This window comes from Cydia pomonella, chromosome 5 (genome assembly GCF_033807575.1).
Source record: "Cydia pomonella isolate Wapato2018A chromosome 5, ilCydPomo1, whole genome shotgun sequence".
Classification (NCBI taxonomy): Eukaryota; Metazoa; Arthropoda; class Insecta; order Lepidoptera; family Tortricidae; genus Cydia; species Cydia pomonella.
In genome coordinates, this window is record NC_084707.1 from 7,806,922 (window position 1) to 7,826,208 (window position 19,287).

General features: G+C 36.9%; 1 protein-coding gene across 1 annotated transcript in view; it reads left to right on the forward strand.

Moving 5' to 3' along the window:
• The first annotated feature begins 360 nt into the window (after positions 1 to 360).
• Positions 361 to 19,287, forward strand: part of LOC133517631 (uncharacterized) — a 394,272-nt gene continuing 375,345 nt past the window's right edge. The window contains exon 1 of the mRNA XM_061850980.1: positions 361 to 2,497. Coding sequence (XP_061706964.1) covers positions 2,464 to 2,497 — 34 coding nt within the window. The 5' untranslated portion in view covers positions 361 to 2,463. The remainder of the gene's footprint in view (positions 2,498 to 19,287) is intronic.

The following is a 19,287-nucleotide window of genomic DNA, read 5'->3' on the forward strand; positions in this document are numbered from 1 at the left end:
GACGAAATTCAAGATGGCGGGCATTTTGTAAATTTTGACTTTGGATTTCTAATTTCTATTAAGGAGCTTTTCGAATCATCATATAGGCACATATACATTTTCATCATGATTAGGGCTAAAATAACAAAATTCAAGATGGCGCCCATTTTTTACAATTTTGACTACGAATTCATATTATTAGACCCTCCGAATTCACGAGCCTGCTCATAATTTAATGACGAAAATGTAATGCCCTCAACTACACGTTTACCTAATATAATTTAAATTAGATCACATTTATTTAAGCTATTGTCCATCAAACAATCTTCTGATAGCTTCGCTAGAATATAGAAATGCCGGGACGTGCTAGGGCACGAGGGGCCGATTTGCTAGGGAGCCGATTTGCCAGCCGTGTTTCAAGTCGAATGTAAGCTTCGCTCGCTCTTTCGATTAAAATACGTTGTTGATTATTTAAAATGAATAAACACTTATTTATTACAATTATGACAAAATATTATTTAATTTAAAAAAAATTTATGCATATAATCGATTATAAAGCAATTCTAATCTATTATGTGCATACTATTTTCATAATTTCATTGTGGTAATATTTTTTACTGGTATTCCGAATAGGTGATGTGGAAAAATATAAGGTTAAAGAAATCTTGAGATTCAATTTCCATCCAATTTAATGAATGACAAAACAGAGGTCACGCGCCCCGTTTATCTGACAAAGTACTTCGTGCCCAAATTATACTTTACACAATGATTACTTAATAAAGTCGTGATGCGAAGTATTTTAGTACCGGCGGATAGAAACAGATTGAGCCATCTGTCGAATTTAGTTTACCTGGGCTTAGCACAGGAGCGCCGCGACCGCGACAGTATCTCGACTGCGAGATAGACTACCCATCCCTCTCTTAATGGAGGGTTAGGCAAATTGCAAATAAAATTCTCAGTAAAATTTAAGTCTACGATGGTACTTTCTACAAGCTTTTATTTACTTGTTTATGGGCGCCAGTAAACTCCGAGGTGTGAATTAGTATTTGTGCAGCTACCAAAACCGCTACGAGAGCGCTACGCGGGCGCTACGAATTAAGTTTTTTTATTGTATTCCTATAAAAAAAAAATTGTCGGATAATATATTTATTAAAGTAAGTTACAATATACATAAACATTGAGACGGTAAAGAGTATACAAAAAAAAGCTGCTGCCTTCAGTAGTGATATGAATATATTCCTATTTAAATGTTTTTACCGAAATATAGAGCATAACACATTTAGGTACTTACTGTGCCTGTAAATATATTCCATATCAGTTCCGGCACACAAACACATAGGTAAGCGTAAAGGCACACTTATCATTATACAAATTAATTCTCTGCTTTACCACTAGTTTTTGACCAATATGAATTATTGAGCTAAAAATAACTTTCTTTGAAGCGCAGGTACATATATAGAAAACCAACACAAAGTGTTACAAAGATGTCCCAAGATTTGTTCTTTTATATATATAACAAAGGAAAACATAAAATTTTCATCGAGGGCACAGCAACAATAAAAAGGTCGATTCATACAGAAAACTACAATTTTCGTTTATACTTAAGCACGTATCAGTTATTTTGACACACAATACACAGGGTGTTTGTCAACTGCGTTAGTTTTGCGTTTTATTTTTAAGTTTGTAAGTTCAATAGCGTGGTGTTAAAGGCGATAGTCGCTTGGCTTTTATTTTCGTGGGGAGAGCGTTAAATTGGTCGGTTGCATATGCGAGGTGTATTCTGTATTGTGTGGGTTCACACAATACGCCTCGCGGCTTTGTGCCTCGTTCGCACCATTGTCATCGGACATATTACCCAACGTTTCAGCATTGTATACTCCTGCTGTCTCTGGCTTCTTCCTTTGATGAGACACCTATCTTATTTGTAGCGTTGCTTCTTATTCGAGTCTGTTATGATTCATGTTACAAGGTAAGGCTTTTGTTATTCTTATAAGAATGTTTCTAAGTAGGCGACGTGTTTTGAAAAGAAGTCGTTCTACTTACGTTGGTATCTCTGGAACAGGAAGGTTTTCTACATAGGTTTATTACAAGACAAAATCAACAATACGGGTCCGTTTCGCGTTATAGCTTCAGCAAATTTATTCAACGCCGAATATCGTAATCAAAATCATAAAGAGGTAATTACCATGTCAATAGACTAAAGGCATCCTGCAATGTCAAAAGGGAAGTGCATTGAGGGTAAAGGGTGACAAGTGTGGTGCGCGAGGGCGTTGCGCGGCGTACGAGTACGCTCTAGCCGGCCGGTCACAGTCGGTGTTCACCTCCCTAGCAAACTGGCTGTTCGCGCGCAATCTGGGCCCAACCGAACTTTTTCGTCGCGTCGTTTTCCCGCCAATTGTTTTTTGGATTCAGTGATTCTTGTGTGCCAGTATTTATTGTCTGTGGTTTGTGTGTTGTGTTCTGTGCCTTATTGGAAATTTTGGAATGCTTGGACTGATTTTTTTATGGCACGTTGTTGGTAAGTTAAAGTTGTTGTTTTTTTTGTAAGGATTTATATTATGTCACAAATGTCATAAAACACAAAATAGTTTATTCTTTTTAGTTACATCACTCTCGGACAGATTAGACAATACATAATATCATAACTTTTTAAAACTAACCGGAATAGAAATGAACTTTTTGTTACTTGTTCCTATTTAATTAAGTATTTAGTGATGTGCGCTTTGTTTTTATTTTTTTATTTATCATCCAGCTTAGTCTTTGATAATTTTATGATAACAATTATTTCTATCTCCATCTAAATATTTATACAAGTCGTTTAAATCAAGTTGTGTAACATTATCGTTACTGAAGTTGTCATCCGCGGTGCCTCGTTTTCATAAGCATGTTTGTAAGCCATTAGCCAATAATAATTAAATCTATTGATTTCTATAGAAAATGAAGCCAGCTTAATTCAAAAATTTAATGCTAATACCTGGTGCTCCACACAAAAGCCTGAACAGAAAGCCCGTACCGGCGCGGCTGGCAATAAAACGGAAAACAAAAGCCAATCGCATCGATAGACACGTGATAAAGTTGCAAACAGCAAAATTATGTAGTCGCAAAATTAACGCTCCCATTGTGTTAGCACAATAATCCGCTATCTAGGCCAGCCTCAGTGCTGCAGACGAACCTTTTGTCTTTCATGTTCGCCGTTAATAATGGCGGACGCCGAAACAGCCGCACAATACCGCGAAATGTGCGCGTTTTCATTTGCAAGACAAAACGCGCTTTGTTGTGTCCGCTCAATATGGAATTTATAGCGCGGACCGCCATTGACGGTGCTAACGAACGTAAATGCATTTGATCGGCCGTCGATGGCGCTCGTTCGCGATTAGGAAATCCTGTAAAATTCCTTGTTGTCCGCGTTGCAAGTTGTCTGCAAATATTATTATCATCATAAGTCCAATTCCAATACTCACTGTGTCACAGCTGGGCTGAGCAAAGGCCTTCTTCCATGGCTGCGACAGAGCTGGCGATCCAGTGTGGTTTGGGAACTTTGAAATAACTTAAGGTCATGTGGGTAAGGTTAAAGGTACCATAGTTTATTTTGCTGAAGGCAAGAGAAAGAATATGTAGATTCCTTGCCGCATCTAACGTTAAATTAATTATTTGCTGAAGGATTTTTACTTACTTTTAATGACAACCTAAAATGAGTAAAATGTTGACATCCCTATACATATAGGGACATGATAGGTGCAAGTAACTGATTATCGAAAGCCAGGATTGAAGGCCATGGCCAGTTTGGGAGTCGCAAGTCTTTACCATTTGACTGGTTCTTTTGAGGGTCGGCGTCAGGTCGGCGTTTAGTCAGCGCTATGGAAAATGACGTCGCTGCGTTTTTGCGTCAACGCTGCGTCGAGCAGCAGCCATAGCGTTGACAAGACGCCGACGCTCGTAATACGCTAGTGTAGGGTGGCTCTTAAGTAAGTCTTATTCCATGATGATCTCTTTTCTCTCTCTCTTGTTCTCTCTCTTCTTTCGGGGGCTGAAGGTCCGATTTCCGACTTTTTCTACTCGATTGATTAGCATTTAAAGGTCTCCTCAAGGCCACCTCCCAAAGTCAAAGCGGAGGCGACATGCCGACTTTCGCTAACAGTGGTCGTACCTGTGAAACAACGTTATTGTAGTTTATGTACGGAAAAATTAAGGCTGCAAGTGTTTATGTCTACCATCATGCGTATGCAGCTAAACGTGGCTGGTACTGGTAGGTAGTGATAGTTTGACACTATAGATCAATTTAAATCTGGTGTTCTGTACCATACAGTTTTTTTATGATGTCCTGAGGGCCTACCGCGAACACCGAAGTTCATAAATTGCGGGCATCTTTCTCTTTAACTCCAATTAAGGCGTAATTAAACAGAGAAAGATGCTCATAATTTGCGAACTTCGGTGTTCGCGGTAGGCCCTCTGATATATTTATGTAAATATACGAGTATACAAATTTAAATTGTACCTCCTTTTCTCGCTGCAGCATCACTTCCCCTAATACTATAAGATAGGACTAAGTTGTGAGAAGTAACCTTTTCTTAACATTGGATTTTTAAGGAGCAACATTGAAACCGAAGGCATTGGAGTTGCTTTCAGTTCAGATATTTCAATATAAAAGAAGGAAGCGAAAAAGCGGAAAAGTGGAACGGTAGCTGCAAAGGCTTTGCGGCCGGCCGCCTCCAGCGGGCGTTTCTTAAGATTTCAAATATCTTATACATTTTAGGTGAGTGGTCAGTACTGTGGATAAGGAGAGTCGACTTGGTAATCAAGGTATATCTATGTATTGAATAGGTATGTTCCTATAAGGCGGTACGATATTGTGGAACACCGGTATAGGAAACCGATATTTTTTTCTATGGGTAGGTTAGGTTAGTTAAACGTTCAAATCCACCTTTCGTATTATCTTGCTTTTCACCAGCAAGAGTAGCCGGCAATTGATCATAGGTGTTACTATTCCTTACGCTCACTTATTTATATCATCAATCATCATCGCTCTACTAACATGTCTACAACTAGGGTAAAGGCACCAGTGGTCAGCCATGCACCAGTGGTCAGCCTTTCGTGCTTATTTTTGGTTCTAACTGGCAAAGTATTTCTAATTTTGACGCCAAAAGGAGGTGATATTATAGATTGATAAACTATTAATTGAAAAATAGCTTAATTTATAAAAGAATTTTCTTGCCTGAACCACAAGACTACTTAAAAGAAGTGCTGTCTTCTGACATGAAGGGTAAAGTCATATCCGCCATTTTTTTTGGAGTGGCACGTGGTATTTTGATAAGAGTCTAGCAGCCAAATTGTGATGTTTTATTAAAAGAATGAGGACTGCTTCACATAATCATAATTCATATTGTAATATCTTTTGTCAGATGTGCTTTTGTATCTAGTGTGTACTTTGTAATTATATAGACAGTTTCTATTTGCGAGTTCCTGTAATTGGCTCTGTATTACTATCTAAAAAGTTTAATGTATTTTTTATAGCTGTTGGAATTCCTTGTATAAATAAATAAATAATGAATACTTAATACATCTGAAAAAAGTAAAAACTGAATATAAATCCATATTGAAGTAACATTTTTAAGGGGGCTGACTATTGGGGAATACTTTTTGTACATAATCCAATAGTCAGCCTCCCCTGGCTGACTACTGGGATTGAGGCAGTAATTTTAAAAAGGTCGTAAATCCAGAAGTCATCCGAGGTAGGCTGACCATAGGATGCAAGATATTTTTTATCTTAAATGAATCGTAAGTCGTAAAACCACAAGCACCTTTAAATATTTACATTATTAAGACTTTATTTGATTGAAATACATCAAATACCCCGTAGTCAACCTCTGGCTGACCACTGGACACTGAGATTACGGGACTCACAACCCACTAGTCAGCCGTTAAAATGGGATGGCTGGATACTGGGTTCTTAAAGGCTGTTTATTGGTACACAGGGGGCTGATTACTGTCAAAAAGGCCCTTTCGTTATATTTAATGAAATAATTTCAAAAGCAAAATTCAATTACGTTTTATTATTCATAAAAATTAAACTTTATTAAATTCTTGAAAAGTAAAAATATAAATGATTCTTATTGGTCAATTAGTGGGCAAATTAAACGATCTTGAACATAGAAATGTCGTAAAAAGGCTGACTACTGGTGCCTTTACCCTGTATGTGTACTCGTATAAGAACACTCCCTTGCCGTTTAAAAATGTATAGATCTGGGCTTCTGTTTATTTTTGTAAGGTAAGCGACTCAGTTGATTTCTTATAAAAATATTGTCATCCACCACAAACATAAAAGAGGTTTTTCATCTTCAGAAGCCGAACGAAATCATGATCCATGCATAAAGTTACACTCGAGACCTAAAGAGGTCGCATCGTCACAAAAGCGTCGTAATTGGCCCGTTCTTTTCTACTCCCCCGCTAAGAAGCATTCAGAACCAATGAAACGTGTGCATTTAAATGACGTTCCGAGCTTTGTGGGGGCACACTAGAGCTGTTCATGAAACCGACAGTGAAACACTTTTGTTTTGCCCCGAGTCAGGCACTAAAATGAACCTCTTGGCTTGTTAAGAACTCATTAGTCATGCTTATTTGGAAATCTAATAGTGTTGCCGCATTGCCGCAGTTGTGATGTGGAAACGATGCATATTTAATTTTAGAACTTGAAACAGCTGTTGTTATAATTTTTAAAAGACCCCTTTAACTTCCAACTTTCCTCGCTTATATTCATGTTTTCAGAAAATAAGACAAATCGTTTAACGTTGTGTCACATTTAATCACGTTGCCTACTTTAAAATTAAAATTCACTAAAATGACACAAATTTAAAAAATGTAGGCGCGGAATATATATTTTTACCCGACTGCCAAAGGGAGGAGGGTAATGTTTTTCGAGTGTATGTGTCTGTTTTTGTGGCCTCCTGTAGCCTAAACGGCTTGATGGATTTTGATGTATGAGGTATTGTTAGATTCGTCTTGATCACGGGAGTGTCATAGGATGTTTTTTTTGTAGAATCCCCCTCCCTCGTTTTTGTTAGGGTCGTCAGGTATAAACTGCAAGGAACCACCATGAATCTGGTCGTCGTCGTTGAACTTTCAAATGGTACTTAATAATCTACAAAATTTTCGTTAAATAAAAACAACTAAAAAGTTATAAATAAAAATAAATAATTATTATAAAAAAAACAGAAAAACCCGACTGCACACAAAAACAAGGCCCACAAGAATATTGTGGGGCATATGGTAAGTATCGCAGGTGGGGACCAACTTGACCGCCACAACGAAAATACCTACCTAAGTAACATTCTGCTACATGGTGAACTTAACCAACAACCAAAATTACTATAGGTAAGTAACTCTCTGTTGGTCCCCGCCTGCGATGCTTACCATAAGCCCCACAACCCACAATATTCTTGTGGGGCTTGTTTTCCTCTTTTTACCCATGGACGATACGGAGATTCTAAAATGACACTGTCATGATTTTTTAGCATAATTAATGAATGACTCATTCCTTCAGGCCAATTCGAACATACACTGACATCAGCATGATACGAGTATCTAAATATCGTATAGTATAGCTATGGTATTGTAGTTGTGTGTATATCAGGCTTAGTAAGGTTGTGTTTTTTGTTTAAACGGTTGATTCTAATTAGACTCTGACTAGAATAATACAACTAAATTTTGCTAATTTAGGTAGATATTTAATTTGATTTGTAACTTTTACTAAACATGTAAACCATAATATAAACTAAACTTTATCACTATACTTAAATATGTCTAACTCGATCAGTATCATGTCTCAACACCCAAAACAGCAAAAGCATTCGTTCCGTCACCACGGCATCCCCCGCATTAAGCCGACTCGCTCCCACTCATTCCTCTAGCTTTGCCGAAAGGCTTATTCTTTTTGTATTCGATGGTTCCAAGCGGAGTAACGTCCAAATTCTATTTAACTGTTTGTCTCGTGCCTTTTGATACGTTTTCTATGTTTGAGATCACATTTTTGAGCACAATAGGTAGTTTGATATCGCTGTGCCGAAATATGATGATAATAATAGAAGATCGGGTCCAAATACACGTCTGTCTCACTAGAAAAGCTGTCCCTAAAATGGCGGAATATTCTAATCATAGAAATAAGCGTTTGATATCTCTCTGATTCTAATTATATAGGAAGATTGACGACGCATAGTTTTTTTTAAGTTTAAGCCATTTTTAATAGCATTTGAGCCATTGGATTGGAGTAGTTGTGCATGTACCAGACTATATTGGGCTAATTTTTTTTTGTTTAAGAGGAATAGTTGCGATTTTCCATACAAACGCTCTCGACTGTTTCCTGAAATAAGATCAATATTACACATAATATTTTGGATTATTTTATTTTGAAGAAACTTACAGCGCCTCAAAATCGCAAAAACGACTTAATTGAATTGGCTGCAAACAAAGGCGCAGTATACAAATACGACAATAAATATCCAAAAAAATCGAATCATATTTAGCAGCATAGATTATTTCTTTTTCTTGCAGATTCCAAAATTTCATAATGATTGGTTGCGTTTTGGAGGAGGAAACAGTCAAGAGCAAAACCTCGAGTTTTTTGCGTGGGAATTTTAGTCCGAGCTGCAGTTGTCCTTATCGCACGCACGAACTCCCGCCCCCGCAGCGCGACAGAAACATAGCTGCAAAAAATCGAGATTTAAAAAGTTGCTCAGCTAGGAATTGCTCTTAACCTGGTAGTTCTAATATAACTCTTTCAAAAATCATACACCTGAACTTTAACCACAATAAATGAACATTTCTTCCTTGTTGCTATATAAGGTGAATATTTAATTTTATTTCTAACTCAATCAGTAACATGTTGAAACAATCAAAACAGCAAAAGCATTCGTTCCGTCACCACGGCATCCCCCGCATTAAGCCGACTCGCTCCCACTCATTCCTTGTCGAAAGGCTTATTCTTTTTGTATTCGATGGTTCCAAGCGGAGACGTCCAAATTATATTTAACAGTTTGTCTCGTGCCTTTTGATACCTTTATACGTACCATATTTTAGAACACAATAGGTAGTTTGATATCTGGCATAGCTTTTATTTAACTTCCAATGTATATACTAATCTAGCAAGCTAAATTAGACCCATTTCCCATTATTCGACTGAGCTGAAACTTCACATTCATAAGTAAGTTGCAATAGTTGCATAAGTAGGGTGACAACGCAATATTATGGTACCATTGATCTGACTGACGATGGACACAGGTCACACAGGAGGTGGTCATAGGACCTCTGTGATAAAACAACGCAACCTAATTTGTATTTGGCTTTGTTACAATTGTCTCAATGAGTATTAGTTGTCTGCTGAAAGAAAAGTACAATCAGCGATAAGCTTGTATTAAACATGTTTTTTTTTCAACAGAAAACTTTTATTACTTTAGCGACTTATTATTAGTTAACCGACTTCAAGATTTCAATAGGAGGAGGTTCTCAATTCTGTTGTGTTTTTTTTAACAATGGCTTAAAATAAATGATACACAAATAACGATTTAAAGTATAGACACTGTAACCAAAGATCCCGCCCCGGCGGCCCGATTCGAAGAATGAGATACGATAACGATACGTTCTGGTTTAGATAAGTTCTCATTTAGATATCGTTTGTATGTCGTATAAGTGACAGAAAAAGCTCGATTCGGGCAACCTATGTCACTTTGACGTACGAAATATCGTAGATAGATCTTATTGGGATACCTGTTGAAGTTGCAAAACAAGTTTCTAAAAATTCAGTATTATTCTAATACTTACATGTTACAAGATATTTGGATGGCTATAATCATTATAAATATGGATTTTTATTAATATGAAATAGATATTATTCGTTCATTAATTCATTATCTTTTTTTTCATGTGAGCTTCGTAGCACTGATAAATGCAAATCGTATTCTGTACAGCTGTCACCAGTTTGGCACTGACACGCTAGCGTGAACGTAACTTACTTTCTATACATCTCGCTCGTACTGACATATTATAGTTAGGGAGGCGAATAGGGGAATTTTCGGTAATACTCGAGCGTGGCAGTTTAAGATATGAGAGATACCTTAGACCTAATAGAACAACCTTGTAAAGTATTTAGCTCTATATGTAGTGACGCGCGCCTAGGATAGACGATCAGATTAGTAAAAAAAAATCGATAGTCTGAAATACTCCAGCGCGTCAGATTAAGATATTGGGGGTTGATTTTAGTGTTTTAAGACTAAATTTAACTAATCTGACGATAAGTCCTTGACGCCGCCGAGTTATAGGGTCGCGAACTTGTAAAAAAAAAACGTTAATCCGGCATTCTCGAGCGCGATTTTTATTTTTTTTATTTTGAAGAATATAATCTAAAACTTACTAAAAATACAAAATCTGCCGGTTTCCGCATGACCGGAAGTGTGGAGGAGCCATTCCATCTTCCGAAAAACGCGTTGCGGCATATAAGTCGCGAACGATACATTTTACAAAAAAAAAGTTTAAATAAACAAAAAAGGTAATTTTGTTTTACACAAAAAAGGTCTCTTTACATTTTTGTCCAATGTTAAAACTTTTTGACTTGAAGCATCATAAAAACTCAAACTCCCGGTTTTTTGAGTATATCTCGAAAACTGAGTGTGTTAAAAAAATTGATATGAAATAACGATGATTAAATTATGTGACTTTTATTATATGTCAAAAAAATTTTTTTTCTAAAGCTTCTCGACAATTTTCGAATACGAATAAATGAATACGAATACGAATGAATGACGATAAGGACTACCACATCAGCGGTCCTCAGCAAATCCGATTAGTAGACTTTGCGAAGGACTTGAAAAATATCAAGTTCAAAGAAGCTCTAGTCAAGTTTTTCATTGATCATTGGAATAGTCAAGAGATGGCCGTTATTATTCGCAACAAAACAATCTATTTGAACCACAATTTGTGCTACGTCTTCAAAGTCGTCGATGGAATAGTGCAGAGAACAATCGATGATAAGCTCTCATGCTCAAGTCACGAAGAAGCCGACACGAAGACAGTTTTCCTTGCCTGTCAATTGCCACAAGGTTCTACAACAATCATTCGAACATCAGACACAGATATTCTGGTCATTGTGTTGGCCAATGTGGAGCATTTGAACGAATCGGTTAGAGCGTGGATGGATCTCGGAGTCGGTAATGCACGTCGCTATATAGATGTTTCGGCACTGTCAGTTCAGTTAGGCTCAATGCTTTCACGCGCACTGCCTGCTTTCCACGCTTTAACAGGATGCGATTTTAATCCAGCATTGTATAAACGAGGCAAAAAGAGACCTTTTGATATTTTGAGAAAATCTGAGATCTTTCAAAAAGCGCTCGCTGATGTAGGGTCCGATCGTTGTGATATCCAAACAATATTACATCTACATTTACGTTGGTTGCCTATCGCTTTATTGTCATTCTTAAAATCCCCGTTTTATCAAGGAGAAAGAAAGGAAAAAAAAGAAACCAAAAACCTTTTTCGGTCAGATTAAGAGAACCCACCTACATTTTTGTCAGATTAAGAAAATATGCTTTCAGGATACCGAGATAAACCTCCCCTATGAAAATCTGACGCGCTCGAGTATTTCAAAAAAACTTTTTTTTTTTGCATTTTCAAATATTCATCGTAACTTATCGTCACGCCGAAATCGTCAGTTTTTTTAAAGGGAGCTTCCTTGGGGCCTACTTAACACCCCTTCCGAAAATCTGACGCGCTCGAGTAATTTTTTTTTTTTTTGCATTTTTGACTACTTTATATTCCTACCCCCACCACGCAAACCGGCAGATTAGTATACCGTTGTTATCAGAGGCACTTGGGGCATACGTAGTATGAATATCTGACGCGCTCGAGAATGCCCAAGTAACTGTTTTTTTTAACATTTTGAAAAACCGTACACGCCATACCCACCGCTAAAATGGTTTTTACCATAAGAGCTTTTCTTTTCGAAATTATTTTATCTTTCGATTTTGATAGGTCTCGACGGCGCCGTTGAATTACGCCATTTAGCTACCTCGCCTCCCTAACTATTACGTGTTAATGTTTATGTCAGTGTTGACACTGTCGGCCCGGATACGTAAAATATTAGGTCTAGGTGGAAGTTTGAATCGTGGTTCGGGCCGTGTCAGTGATTCATGGACTCATGGTACGGGTACTCATATATAATAAAGTTGCTACGACTGCTACGGCGTAGAGGTCACTACGCCGAATATTTATTTATTTATTTAAACTTTATTGCATAATAAAAATAACTGTACTTACTTACGTACAAAAGCCTTAAGGCATTATCTACCAGTCAACCATAGGAAGAGTTGCCATAATTATTTGGAATTGATTCGGGACAATGGGGTAGTAATTTTAGCTGTACTGTTATGTCCCTTTTCCTACTCCTCTACTGTTATCTGTCATTTATGCATTCATTAACACGAATATAAGAACATATATAAAAGATTTCAAGAAAAGTCTATATTGTCTATTCCTCATAAAAGCTCTTGTGCTTTTATAAGCTATAATGTTACTGCGATTAAAGGCTACCAACCTAACAAAACCAAAACGAATACAGTTTTAAACTAAGTGCATTGATGCCAACTTACAAAATATTCATTTGGTTGCATAGTAAAAATAATTACTTCATAAGTCAGAAACACGCATGTGACACCCGTAATATAGCAACACCCATAGACTACGAAGACCGCTTAGCGTTGCTTGTTAGTCTCCGTAGGCTACGGTGGCCAAAATTGAGAAAAAACTGTCCAAAAAATTAATTTAGCAAGTAGCAAGTACCAGGGCCTCATGAGTTACGAGGAGGTGTCGCCGACCGGCCGGCCGCGGCCCGGGGCGGGCCGGGCGCGTAACAAGGTATGCTCGCGCGTCTTGGCTATATACTTTTGCTGTAATTTGTTTACCTAAATTAAGATTTATTTTTGTTGACTCGTAGGAAAAATATTGTATGCAACGTTGTATAAGTAGGTCAAAAAATTCTCGTGGCGTATTCCTTTACAATGTTCGCCTACGCCTTCGGCTCCGGCTCACATTGTAACTCACGCCACTCGCCTTTTTTGACCCTTCTTATACAACTGTTGCATAAAATACTATTCTTTAGTTGCATAGGTTAATAAAACTGGTTACACAGAGATGATTGTGACCATTTCTCTAAGTATTCTACAGCGGTATCGATATACGGGACGCGATCCTTCTATACCATGACAGTCCCGTATATACGGGACGTATGGCAACCCTAACCGTAGGGTAAAACAGAAATTCTCAAATGTGGGTGCAGTGAGAAAATATAATTTAGAAAACTTAACAACTATTTATGAATCATCCCTTAATTATTCATATTCGAATATTCATGATGTCAATAATAATATAATAAGTATTTATGGTATCTAATTTATAAAAATTTTAATAATTTCACAAATAAAGAATTATTTTTGGCTATAAAATCACATTTAAATGTCATTCAGCAGCATTCGCGTGCACCACGAATAAACCAAAGTTATATGTTATGTCTAAATATTTCGTACCTATCAAATAGCTCGGATACACTTTGGCTTGGGCATATCAAAAAATATCGTAGACTTAACTAAAAAAACAAGTAGTTATCAGTGTTGCAAGCACTTAAGTAACAATTTCATTAAAAAGTGAACAATGAACGAAGCAACATTTTCAGCTCAGTGACTCAATTCTGCGATAATGTACCATCGATAATATAAAAGTACTGTATTAAAGTAAACAATGGTCGGGTAGTGAGGGCCTTCTCGGGAACATTGCAATTTTGCCGACGATGCTCGGGAATATTGCCTGCGAGTAATGTTAATAAAGTTAACCGTGTTCAACTTGCAATGATTGTTCGTTTTTATCTCAAATTAAAGGAAGTTCAGGGTATCAAGTAATTTTGTACACATTCCATTAGAGGAATATCTGCTGCTAACGACAATACTAACAGATTTAGGTAAGTAAATTTGCGCTATGAAGTCGCACTATTGTTAAATAACTTCTACGTTGAAATGATTATGCTATTTTATTGACCAAATGACTACTTAAAGTAATTCAATCTCTCTAAGCGGCACTCTCTCTCTGTGATGGCACAGTTGTTCAAATTGGCTACGTGCGTAGTGCATGGTGGGGGTAAGTAAAGCTATCCCCACGCATAAGATGGTAAAAATTTAAACTAACTGCGGATAGCGTCTTTAACATTTCATACAAGTTATATGGCTTGAAATGAAACTTTAATTTACGATTACTTAAAATATTCATTTAAATTATATGGTGTACGATTGGCGTTTTCCCCTAGATTTGCGGATGCTAGGTTGCGTGACAGCCGTGCACATAGCGATATCTTTTATTGCCAACAAAAATTTTCTTGAACCGGCAACATTGGCAACGTTACATCACTATTCGGGGGTTGGGCGATCGGTATTTGGTGCTCGCATTGTCGTTGAATAACTTTTGTCCCTATTGTGTCGCTGAAAGTACGGCCACAAAGACTCGAGGAACATAAACCGAAATTCATCAGGGCCCCGATTGTTCGTTTTTGATTCTGTACAGCCTTTGTAAGTGTCTGACGTAATTCGAGGTGCATTTTCTGTTCAGTGGGGAAATGGGACGTGTGTATTTTGCAATAAAAGAAGCTAAGAAATAATTTAAAGTTTCAAGGTTTCTTCATATTCAAAATTTTGTTTTTGTATTTAGTTGATGGCAGACAAGGATGTGGCCTGCTGGGGTTACCGCGCGTAGTCTTGGACGCGTGCAAACCTAATCTAATTTATAATAATAATAAAATAGCCACAACCGAATACAGAACCTCCTCCTTCTATGAAATTGAAGTCGGTTAAAAAATTAAAATCATACTTGACATAGGTTTACGTATAACAAAACTAAAGTTACGTCATTCGTTTGTTTTTCTACACTTCGTAACATAAGCAATATTTATTAGTATTTTGTTTTAAGTTTAGTATTATTTATTTTTATATTTAGGTTTTAAGTTTTATAGTTATTTTTAAAAAGAATTATTTATTATTATGTTATTGTTAAGACTAGGCATTTAATTCATAGTCACGTATTTCGGTTTTACCGATGTATCAATCAATCGCTAAATATGATTATAATTATGTAAAGGTAATTCTGCTGTACCTACTTCAGTTATTTGACAAAATTAATATTTAGAAGCTGAACAATTTTAATTAAATAAAGTGTGAGCTTATTTTAAAAATACTATCGCGTGCATAATAAGAACATTGATAAGTACAGTCCCTGCAATAATATGTTACTCTTCGAAGGCCGCAAAAACGTGTGACACGCTCTTATGTCTCTACAAATAAGACCGTGACAGATATTTCTGCCTTCGTTGCGTAACATATTACTGCAGGTGACTGTACTTAAGGTCAAGGAATTTGATTTATGTACGATTTCGTACCTTATCACTGTAACGTTTACGATGCTTGATATATAAAAAATCTTGACTTAATTTAATCGTTATCTTTTATCTATTTTTCTATTTGTTCACTCTATATTACTTTATGTCTTTTTCCTTCTTGTCTGGTACCTTCCGTGATTTTTCTCACTTGATGGTTTCATCGGAAGATCAGCGCTGGATGCCACAAGCAACATGCTGAGATGAGGCCATTTCGTGGCACTTTATACTTTCTTTGTTTTTGTTTTATTATGTAATATAATGTGTCTTGTTTGTGTTTACGAATAAAAATTATTCTATTCTATTCTATTCTATCACAGTGACAATAAAATGAGGTCTTTTGATTTGAAATCAAAAACTTTTGCTGCAGGCACAGCCAATTGAGCTAATTCTCGTATTTAAACAGCAAAATGTCATGGGTAATGTGTTGAAGCAGGAATACAAGACAGAGCGTTTATATACATGTACATATATGAACACGCGAAACGTCATTTCGTGCGTTTATTATAATCGGCATTAAATTACAAGTGGAACCCATTTTTCTCCTTTGAGTGTCGCCCTCATTCGCTTTGTACGGCCGAGATGGTGAGAGGCCCGCTACGTACGGAATACGGAACAACGATAAATGGTAAGAATTATGAACACATGCTTTTTAGTAAGTTGTCTATTTTTAAATTTGAAAACTCTGATATAATCTGTTGTGGGAGCTCGTTGTAATCGTATTTTATACAATCGTGATATAACAGAGAGCTTTTCAGTCGACTATCGTGTTTAGGCAACGAAGCTTGCTTAGTTGCCTAAGTAAGGTACGAGATTGAAAAGCTTGATTAGGTTAGGTAAGCGTACTTTTTTTAAGTTCATTGTTTTGATTGTATAATAAAATACGTAAAATATGGTGTTTAATTAAATTTTAAACTTTTATTTCATTGATTAATTATTACGAATGAAGACTCGTAGGGTGTTTTGGAACGATGCGGTCTGACTTATTTCGGGGTTCTATTATAAACCGTCAATATGCCGTTGAATTACGTATGCACTTTTTTTGTTTCTTTCTTCTTGCTAATGACGTGATAGGTACAAAGACAACAGAATCCAAATATTTCGAACTTGTATTAGGCCCGCACGGTGAAATGACATTCGAATATGAAGGTCACTTAAATGTGATTTTGTCTCACTCAGTGAGCAAAATGCGATTTTCACACTTTTGTTTTATTTTAAGGAACAAATTACCCTTGTTAGAGGTGCTGACGTGAAAACCATATATCGACCATTCCTGGAATTTTTTTATTTTATTTATTTGGTTCACAAGACAAAGTTACAGACAATATCGGAAATTACAGTATTAGCATACAGTTTAGATCTAGACTATAACTCTAAAATATGTGTGCACAGAAGGATAAGGACATATAAAGTACAATTTATCGCTAGAGAGGTGAGATGTCATTTCTACGCTAGATTGTGGACAATATCCGATATTAGCTGACTATATTGTATGTCCTTATTTATGTTGAGTTGGTGAAAATACAATATACCCATTAAGATACCATCGAGGTTGGGCTGGTTTATAATAAAACATTATTGTAAATGGAATAACTATTGCGTTTTTGACGAATTTTTGTATCACTATAATATAAATGTATGTCACAATGAAGTCACCTGAACGAACATATAAAAAAGGATTTTGTTGTTTTTGTGTGATTTTTGGATTAAAGACAATCTTTTCTCAACCCAGTAATCCTTACAAAGCTGTTGATTCCTTTCAACTTTCAACTTTTGCTCAGGACAGCAATAAAACAGAACTTTCGAAAGAATGGTCGTCTGTTTTTTGATAAACGAAATTTTATGAGTTTATCGGACTTCGCTAGGTAGGTAGTCGCTAATTGTTTGCAATGACCGATGAATACATATTGCTGCTTTATTATTAACTTTAACAACAACAAGAACTTCGCAGTCTTCCTTTGAACAACTGAACTGAAAAGAACCTTTCTTTCCGTTCCTAGAATGTTTTTACAAGTAGTATGAAAAAACTTAATTCAGCTTATGTAAGTACATTTCAAATCAAACACGTGTAAGTATATTGCGCACTTAAATATGTTATTGTCTCCTTATTTTAATAAATTATTAGGCAGGGCAGGCGTCAAGCCCAGTATTTAGTTCTTCGCTTTCACCCAATAGCCCAGTACCTACTTAGATGCATCAATTCTCAAGAGTGCTTTCACCCTGGCCTCTGCACTGCCTACGTCCCATAACAGGGACAAGGGCAGCGTCTGCTCGGTATACCCCTTACAGTTCATAAAATACTCCGTGCAGGTTCCCCAAATGTCCGGAACACCATTTTTCTATGTACTGGAAAGAAATAATCGAACGAGCGAGCGAAGCAAAGCGAAGTTCTTATATTCAACTTGGAACACATAGCTGGTTGGGGCACGTCCCGTCCCGGCATTTCGATGTTTTTAAGCTGAACTATCAGAAGGTTGTTTGATGGACAATAACTTAAGTTAATGTGTTCTACTTAATTATTGGACTTAGGTAAACGTGTAGTGAGGGCATTATATTTCATTCATTATATTATGAGCAATCTCGATCAAGGGTTTATGGAGCTAGAAGGGCCCTGGAAGGCCCAAAAGCTACTTGTGAGGTGTCTTGATTCAATTCCAAATTACCTGTCTTTCTGTTTTTAACAAGTCTGGAGTTGCACTTCTAGCGATTTCGATAGCACATCTTCCACCTCGCTCTCAATCATCGGATACATAAACCGCGTAGTTGAGAATGCAGCAATCCAGGATTATCTTCCCGCACTACGCGAGAGTAGCACGCCCTGTCATCTATCTCGCTCGAACCGCTGCGTAAATTTATACGTGCGCGGCGGTCTGATCTTGACCAAAATTGATAACTGATCTTAAAGTAAAGGCCGCTTAATATTTTGAATTTCCACATCTTTTATTCTTATTCAAACACATGTCTATAAAGTTTAGAGAGATTAGAGTAGTTAGAGTTTTTGGCGAACCGCAAGGTCTGTTCGGGGTGAACTACTAGTGTTATTTAAATGGTATGCATGGACTTTGAAGTAAGTTAACATTCGTTTGTTCTGTAATTCTTACGCCATTATTAACTGGCTAAAGCGGCTGACCGCCCGCGTAACGCCAAGCGTGCCACAATAGGATCACGACCTTAGGGTAGGGGTCAATTCACGAGCCGACAGCGCAGTGGACTAGGGCAAATCGAGCAGTTACAGCGTTGTGATACCACACAGACTACAGCATAGCACATAGGTGCAACTTTACCTGTATTCTACACCGTTTTAGAGTCTGTGCGGAAAGAGAAGAGTCGTGGAATGTATGGGGCCCAATACATTCCACGACTCATCTCTTTCCGAACAGACTATATACTATTACAGCCCAGATACAACCTCAACCTCTTTTTTGTAAAAATTTAATTTACACCAGTCCTGGTCGTAATTGTTGATGCAACTGAGTCTTTGGGCTAATATTACCTAATATAGTGGGTCAAAGTTTCGCACTGTGGTGAGGCTCCCAGGATTAGGATGTAACCGTGATAACGGGGATAATAGATAAAGATGTTTCGAAACATGGCAATGCGGAATTGGTATTTCGGTGCGGTATCGGTATTTGCGTAAGTCTAGTATCATAACAGTGTCGATTTGTGTCTATTTCCATATCAACTCTTTACGATCCTGCACCTAACTGTTTCTATTTAACCCAATGGTTGACTAGTAGATAATGCCTCAAGGAGTTAAGGCCGCCATAAGTACTCTTTTTTGTTAATTTGTGCAATAAAGTTTAAATAAATATTATAGTGGAGTATTATAGAAATTACAAATTTCCCTTAAATAAAAT